The 8950-nt window shown below is 45.7% G+C and overlaps 1 protein-coding gene across 1 annotated transcript; it reads left to right on the top strand.

Moving 5' to 3' along the window:
• Positions 1-5365: 5365 nt before the first annotated feature.
• Positions 5366-5783, top strand: KCNE3 (potassium voltage-gated channel subfamily E regulatory subunit 3). The gene has a single exon (XM_007448096.1). The coding sequence runs from the start codon at positions 5400-5402 to the stop codon at positions 5697-5699; it is 300 nt and encodes a 99-aa protein (XP_007448158.1). The 5' UTR covers positions 5366-5399; the 3' UTR covers positions 5700-5783.
• Positions 5784-8950: the final 3167 nt, after the last annotated feature.

Genomic DNA, 8950 nt, shown 5'->3' with positions numbered 1-8950 from the left:
AGTGACATTGGGGTGTAGAGGAAGAGAGTGCACCTGGCTTGTATAGAAGAGCAGGAGTGGGTCTGGAGCAGAAAGGGCCATGGGGAGCAAGGCTAGAAAGGAAGGTTAACTCCTCCAAAAGTTACCAACTTCTCTCCTTACTGGATCCCCAGTTAAGATTGGCAAGAGTGACTTCCCTGGAGGTCCAGTGGTTAAGACGCCACACTTCCAATCCAGGGGGTGCGGGTTCTATCGCTGGTCAGGGAACTAAGATCCCATATGCCAGTGGTGCGGCCAAAAAAAAAAAAAGATTAGCAAGAATCTGTACTGCAGGAAAAAGGAGTAGTGGTGGACTTAGAGGAGATGATGCCCCAGGACATGAGGAGACTGTGTTTGGTGTGATATGCAGCTCAGATGCCAGAAGACATTGCCATTTGTAGCGGAAAGAGCACCTAAACAGCACCCCAAAGACCTGGGTTCTCATCAGAGCTCTACCATTTACTAGCCATGTCATTTTGGACTAGTCACTTCCCCTCTCTGACCTTCTTCAGCTTTCTCAACTACAAAATGGAGGGGTTGGCCTAGAATCTAGATTCTAAACGATCTTCAAAATCTCTTTTCAGTCACTGTTCATCTCCCGTCCTAAATGATTATCTCTTGTTTCAAGTCAGGGACTCTCCAAGGCAGGAGCTCTGTCTTCCCCATCCAAAGAGCTTCACAATCAGCGACTGTCTTGAAGAGGGAAGCCAAGGAGCTCAGAAAGAGAAACAAAATTCCCCACATTGCCAGCTGCCAATTCCCAACTTGGGACCCAGAGGCAGGTCATAGAGAACCAAGCTGTCCCTTTATGAGCTCTCTGCCTCTCCTTGCACACAGGTCCTCCATCCCACCTCAACCCAGCTTCTAAAGATATGCAACTGTGGCTCCTTTGCACATTCCATCAGAACTACAAATATCCATCCAGGTCTATCCAGAGAGGCACTGGAAGGAGGGTGTGAGGAATAAATGGTTTTGTGAAACTTTACTCCCCTCACTGAACTCCACCTCAGAGCCCACCCTGTCCCCGACGCTTTCCCCCTACCCCCACTTTCTAACACAGAGTCTGTCTCCCCCAGGCTAGATCACCCTGGCAGGTGAGCTATAAAGAGGAAAAATGAACAAGTCAGCAAATTTGGCCTTCGGTTTATCTAGGCTGGAATACTAAGGGTAACTCAATCCTGGGACTCTGAAGCATCTTCACCTGTGAGGAAAGAATCTGAAGTCTTCTCTATCTCGTGATTTGAGGGACTCTAGAGAGCCCCCCAAATCCTCTCCCACCAGCCTACCCAATCTCCCAAATCTCACGTATGGTTTTGTGGTATTTTCATGTTAGAGCTGATCAGGACCTTATAAGATTACATAGTAAAACCCTTTCATTTTACAGATGCAGACGGAAGCTGGGGCCCAGAAAAGGGAAGTCACATGCCCAAAGTCACACAAGTAGCAGCTGAACCAAGACAGCTCTTTGGTTTTCATTTCTTTTACTGTAAAATGAGGGAGGTTAGATTAGATGGACTCTGAAGGCCCTGCCAGCCTCTGCTCTGCACAAATAAAACCACCACCACATCTGTGGAGTGTCTAGTGCCGGGCACTGCATACTTTTCTTCTTTAATTTTCACAACAAAGCTATGGTACAGATAGTGTTGATGCCATGCCTATGTTTATACCCAGTCTATCCAAGTAGGTTGATTGGTAACATCATTTGTTCCTACGTAAAATAGCAACCCGACTGCTGGCTGCCATTCTGCCACTCACATCATTTCCTTGGGTCTCAGGCCCTTTCAGCCTTTTAGAGGCTCCTGCTGAGATGCCAGTACCCTGGGGAAAGGGGATGTTTTAGACTGCACTGTTAGCTGGTCCCTGAGCAGCAGCTCATGTGTTGAACTGAGGTTTCTCATGAAGTCACCCAGATGAGACATTGTGAATCTGGAGTCGGGGCACAGCAATCAGATGTCCCTTGGCCATGGCACAGTTCCTATAACTGCAACCCTAGGTTGGCCTGATCCAGCTGCTGCAGGAAGGGGAGGGGAAGCGGCAGGGTGTCAGCACCCAAAGTACAGCTATTGCACAACCCTTGGGGCTTGGCCTCCGGCGATCCACACTCGTTCTGAAGTTTTTTCTGTGTGTCTAGTTCCTTCTTTTTCTGTCCCCTTCCCACTCAGCTCTGGGCGTTCCCAGCTCCCAAAGTCAATATTGAGACCCCAGATGTGTCCAGGGACATCCTGAAGACATGTCAGGACATCCTGAGGGGCTGAGGAGCCTTAGGGCGCCCACAGGGAGATTCCTGGAGCCGACTAGGAGCCAGTGAATTTGCTGTTGTTTGGTGAGTCTTCCAGATGGAGGTAGCCCTCCGTCTGCCTTGTCAGTTCAAACCCCCATGCAAGGCTATCTAAGAAAACTGGTGACAGTGACTGCCCTGGGAAAGAAACCTGGGCCATTGGGAACAGAGAGATTGCATTTTCATTGTACGTACTCCTTCAATTTCTTTTTTTTTTGCTGTGTATATGTATTTACTTCTCAAAAATGAAAAACAGATTTTCATTTTAATGAAAACTGTGTTTTTTATTAAAATGTATTTTAAAAATCCTCTTCACTATAATAAAAGTATATGCTCAAGCAAGCCTGGGGCAGGGGGCAGAGCAGAGATAATAATCTTTTTTTTTTCCTTTTTAATTAAAAAAATTAAAAAAAAATTTTTAATGTGGTAAAAAGCAACATAAAATTTATTGTCTTAACATTTTTAATGGTACATCTCAGTAGTGTTAACTATCTTTACATTGTTATGCAGCAGATCTCTAGACGTTTTTCATCTTGCAAAACTGAAACTCTGTACCCATTGAACAACAACTCCTGGTGATAATCTTTTTTGATAGATGAGGAAACTGAAGTGCAAACAGGGCGAGAAACTTATTTCCCTCAAAGTGAGCTCTTCCCGCACTTATGCCATCTGTCTGTTGTCTGCTTATAAAACTGTCTGAGGCCCCTTCCTCCTGCAACCACTGCCTTAGCCATTCCCACCCCCAAATGCCTCTCACATCCTCTATCTGTCCCCGCCCCCACCTTGTCATCCCCTCTGCCCCAGCTCAGGACTCAGCACCTTGAACCCACACTATTTCACTTATCACTGGGCTCCCTACCTCCATCCCTGCCCTCTTTATTCCACACTCCACATAGAAGCCAGAGTGTCCTTTCCAAGCACAGATCTGATTATTTTACCCCCTTTTAAAATATCATTGCATGGTTTTTCTCCACCTACAGGATAAAGTTCCAACTCTGCAGCCTGGCACTCAAGGCCCCCTATGATCTGCTTTGGGCCAATGTCTCCATCCCACATCCTATCTTATCCTTTCACGCATCTTATGCTCTTTATGCTACTTTCCATTCTTCAAAGTGTGATTTCTAGTCCATCTGTTTGCTTCCCTTGCCTTCTCTACTTCCAAAAAGTCCTTCAAGGTCCAACTCAAATTCTTCCATCACCGTGAACACTCTCTGAGCACTGGTCAGAATTCATCCCTTCTTCCTTTAAGCCCCAGTAGCTCCTACATTGTCTCCCACATTAAGAGCTGGCGATGTGCCCCTGAGTGTAGGGACTGGCCTCCTAGAGCTCCCAGAATAAGGCTGCCCAGGAGTGGGCCTCCATAAACGATGACTGGCCAGGTGATTCATTGAGCCATTAATTTCATTGTGCTGCTCCCGCTTTCCATTAGCCCATATGAGGAAAGAGGAAGGCACAGATTTGTTGCCTGACAAGTGGGATAGTAGATGAGAACCTATGCCTCCTGGATCTTAACTCTTCCCCTTTTCCATCCAGACGAGGTTGCCCAAGTACTAGATGGCAGGGGGCCCCAAGGCCTTGCATAAAATGTGGGCCAGTCCTGGGTTATTGCTGTATTATTTTGATTCTTCCCCCCCCAAATTTTGCATTCATAGAGTTCTTCATGAATATTTATCATGGTCATATCTAACTGTCATCTTTTCCGGGGAAGAGACGTGATGGTTAATAGTCAAGTTAAACAGCTCTACCTAGATAAAGGAGGGCTTTGGAACCAGTCAGCGAACACTGAGTGACTGGCCTATAGAGAAATCCAAAGTGGCCATCTTTACTGGAGACCACTGAGGGAAGGAGAACTAGGGTAGTCCCCTAGACTTGGAGGAGAGACACAGCCTGGCTGACCAGGAGCATGTGGTCTGCTGATAACCCTTATCAATAGCAAGAGGACAGCCACACATTGCCTTATATGTAAGTGCTGGCTCAAAGGGAAGGCTGCGATGATAAAGCTTGTGGAGTATGTTGCGAGCACACAAAGGCTTCCTGAAGGAAGTGAGCATGGAGCCTTGTTTAAAGGAATGACATATGTTTTTCCAGAGACTAGGATACAAGGCTGCCTTTGGCTATTTTTCTACATTGTAGACTAAGGATCTCTGAGAGGAAGGAAAAGGAGCATCTGCTATCACCAGTTATATGCCATGTACACAGTGATGTTGTTTTGGAAGGCAGGAGAGTTGAGGTGCTAGTGTCTTTTCTCTCTTGGGTGGGTAAAACCCCAAACCGGACTGAGTATTCCTTTTACCCCGAAGCCCTCAGGCCCAGTGCCTGCAGTGGTTATCAGCCTTTGCCTGCTCCCCCAGCCATCTCCTTTCCAACAGAATTTCTCCTCAATAGCTAGGAATACTAGAGTGGGACCTAGGATGCTTTAGAGGTCAAGTGACCCAGCCTCTGGCCTCCAGGTAGGGGGAAATCTAAGCCATCCCCAAACATCTTCTACATGGTGTTTGTGGAGCATAAGAAACTCTCCCTCTGTGCTGAGGGAGAGTTCTGAGGAATGACTTCTAACTGTGCCACACAGTCCTCCCCAGAACTGGTGTGGAGGCCAGAGGAGCTCTGAGCTGGCCATCGGAGAGCAGGGCTCTATCTCGGCTCTACCTCCAGTATTCTCTGTGTGATCATGGACAAGCCAACTATTCTCTCTGGGCCTGTGTATAAAATGGAAGAAATTACATAAAATAATCCCGAAGGCCCTTCTAGCCTAAAGCTCAGTGACTTTTAGAACCCAAAGAAAGGATAGATCAGCATGCTTACAATGGTCAAGGAAGACTTCCTTCCACAAGTATTTATTGAGCACCTACTGAGTGCTGTCATAGTGCTCATATATAGCAGTGAATGAAACAGACATATTCCCTGCCTTCCTTGGGCTGGCAGTCTAGTGGAGAAGACAGACAAGCAAACAAGTAGTTAGAATAAATTGTGATGTTGGGATTTTAGCTGGGGTCTGAAGGAGTGGGAAGGTCATTCAATCTACAAGTAACAGAAGCCATCCTCTCTCTTTTCTGTCACTACCAGAGCATCCTCCGATTCTTTCCCGACCTGAATCCCTGTTGCTATGGAGACCACCAATGGAACTGAGACCTGGTATGAGAGCCTGCACGCTGTGTTGAAGGCTCTAAATGCTACTCTTCACAGCAACTTGCTCTGCCGGCCAGGGTCAGACAACCTGACTGAGGAGAGGCGGGCCAGCCTACCTGGCCGCGATGACAACTCCTACATGTACATTCTCTTCGTCATGTTCCTATTTGCTGCCACTGTGGGCAGCCTCATCCTGGGATACACCCGCTCCCGCAAAGTGGATAAGCGCAGTGACCCCTATCATGTATACATCAAGAACCGTGTGTCTATGCTCTAATGCTAAGAGGCCGGGGATGGCAGAAGATCAAGATTCCTGAGGATTATCTTGGGGGGCCTCCAGAACTCAGCTATGTGTTACATCAGGCCTCAGTGTTCTAATCTGTAAGATCAACAAGAAACAGTACTAAGGGAGGTCATCACTGGGGAAGGAGGAGAGGATCTAGCAGACCTAGGCCTCGTGGATAAGGATTTTTTCCAGCAAAGATAGACTTTATAGACAGTAGGAGCCCTTTGAACAAATATATAAAAGTGGCAGGAATTCCCTGGTGGTCCAGTGGTTAGGACTCCGTGCTCTCACTGCCAAGAGCCTGGGTTCAATCCCTAGTCGGGGAACTGAAATCCCACAAGCCATTCAGTGTGGCAAAAAAAAAAAAAAAAAAAAAAAATATATATATATATATATATATACACACACACACACACACATATATATGTATATATATATAAAAGTGGCAACATATAATGACAAATGAGTGTTCTAGTGGCCGGAGTGTTGGGGGCTAGGGGCTAGAAAAGAGGAAGTTGTAGCAGAGGGAAATGAGACAGGAAAATGCCCTGAGGACACATTTTTTGATGTGTTATCTTCAATGACCATGAGAAGCAGCAATGATTGTCTCATCACAGACAGGAAATCTAAGTTATGTTACTTATTTATATTTTTTCACATTTTATGTTTTTCAGCCCATTTAACATTTGTGATTTTACCCCCTGTGAGGGAAGCAGAGCAAGTGCCATTCTGCCCATTTGGGCCAAAGCAGTACCATGACTGGAACCCAGGTTCTCTGGTCACCTTGCCTAGTGCTTTGCAAAACTGTGTGCTACCTAGGAGTGGATCTAGGCCTGAAACTTATAATTCTGGGGGGCCCTCCTTAAGAAAAAGAATTTTAAAATATCTTATTTTTGCAAGTATTACAAAAACATATCACCATGTTAATACATTGTTGGGGCCCCTCCTAAGATCTTAAGAAGGAGCCATGCAAGTACAGAGCCCTGACTGTTAAGCCTCATTAGCTCCATGGTCCCTGTGCCCTTCCACCCATGTCCCAGTGCCTTTCCCAGCCCCATCTCCAGTCCTGGGGACTTCACTACCTCTAAGGCAGCCTCTAACATTTTGAATGAATTCTGTGAGTAATTTTCTGATATCAAGTTGAAATCTGCTTCTAGAAGATTATTATCACACCTAGAAGATCACCATATTAAAAGAGGCAGTACCTGATTCAGTGGAAAGAGAACCAGCCCTGATTCTACTACCAGTGTGGTGTATAAACTGGCTAGACACTTCCCTCTCTGACTCTTGTCTTCAGCACCGTGAAATAGAAAGTTGAAATAGTTGAAAGTCTCTAAAGGCTCTACCAGATCTGATATTCTAGGCTTCACATACATTGATTTGAACCACATAAAACTGTTGTGCTTGTAGGTCAAAAACAGCTGAATATCAGTAGTTTCACATGCTTCAGCTGAATACATGAAATGTGGCCAACTACAAATCCCAGGCTGGAACCTCCCACTTTTCTGTTTAATTTCTGTTATTAAGGAATCTCCATGGGGTCTCCAGAAAGCCCTATCAAAACACACATATTTGTGTATATCAAAAACTTTGAAAGCATATTTTGAGAGCACTTATCTCTGAAGAGAAGGATTATGGGTGATTTTCCCTTTCTACTTTAAAAATTTATGTAATATTTGATTTATTTGACCATAAGTATGTTTCTTATATAATAAGCAGGGGGGGGGGAAGCTACTTTTACTTTGAAAAAATGAAAATAAACACCTGTGTGTTACTTGAATGGAGGATCACAGAACACATTTGCTCCCATGAGCAGTTAGTTATGTTGATTCCACGCAAATCAGTGCTGAGCCCCAAGCGTGCTCTCGAGAGAGAAGGTGGAGACCTGCTTAAGAAGACGTGACATATGGATGGACAAAAGACTCGGAAGTCTACAGCTGGATGGGACTTTGGAGACCGCCCAGCCCAAACACCCAAATAAAATATGGAATCCCAACAAGAATAAGAATGAATGTCAGGTAATGGATGCTATCAGGATTTTGAGAAATGAGATTGAGTGGATGCAGAGGAGCCAGAGAAAGGTAGAATTTGAACTGGGCTTTGAGAGATAGGACAGATCTACGTGGGCAGAGAGAATGAACGGAACAAGACAAGGGAAACTTGGAGGCAGAAATGTGGCAAGACCACCCTCCTGAAGAGAGCAGGTCAGCGGCTGGATGGAGCAGGAAGCAGCTCAGAGTGGCTGCGCTGGGAGTTCAGTGTCCCCATCTATGGGGGAGAGTCCCCTTCACACAGTCCTTATGCTCACAGGGCTCAAAAATAGAGTAATACAAATTCTTTTGCTTGTAAGTTACAGAAATCCAGTGTGTATTAGCATAAGCACAAAAGGGGATTTATTGAGAGGAGTATGGGGTAGTTCAAAAGAGGAGCTACCGGGGCTTCCCTGGTGGCGCAGTGGTTGGAAGAGCCCACATGCCATGGAGTGGCTGGGCCCGTGAGTCATGGCTGCGCGTCCGGAGTCTGTGCTCCGCAAGGGGCTCAATATACCTCATTATGTGCACTCAACGTTGGGCTAAATAAAAATATAAGATTTTAAGGTATAATTTAAACATTCTAATATTTTATGATGTAGTACTCCCCTTGGCTTTCCCCCCAGCTCTATCCCACTACCTCCTTCAGCCCATAGGCTCTTTTGGCTGCACTGGTTCTGCCCTCTGCTGGCCAGATCCCAGCACATCATCTTGGGCCCTCAAAGCAAAACTTCAATAATCACTCATTCAGACGCTGAGTGCCTACTATGTGCCATGGACTCATCTAGGCACACTTGGAATACAAAAACAAATGAAAAAGAGCAAAGAAATCCCTGCCTTAATACTTAAAAGCACTTAATACTTAAGATACTACATGTCAGGCTACGGCCTAAGCATTTTACAGACATTAACTCATTTAGCTTTTAAAACCTTCATAACATCCCTATGTAGCAGGTGTTCCTTACAACTACTTCAGTAGAGCCCACCTGTTCTTCACATAGCTCCTTCCTCACTCTCAGCCCAATTTCAGCACCATGGCATACCCAGCCCAGACCATGGGTCTGAACGGTCCCCGGAGATGATTTGGGAAGATGACGGCAGAGTATTGACATCAGTAGACTGAAGTTGGGTTCCCTAGAAGCAAAGTCTGAGACAGGCATTTATTGAGGGAGCACTCTTTGGGGGAGACGTGCAAGGGAAAGAAATTAACCT

Source organism: Lipotes vexillifer, unplaced genomic scaffold, assembly GCF_000442215.2.
Source record: "Lipotes vexillifer unplaced genomic scaffold, Lipotes_vexillifer_v1.1 scaffold640, whole genome shotgun sequence".
Taxonomy (NCBI): domain Eukaryota; kingdom Metazoa; phylum Chordata; class Mammalia; order Artiodactyla; family Lipotidae; genus Lipotes; species Lipotes vexillifer.
This window is presented reverse-complemented; position numbering and strand designations above follow the sequence as displayed.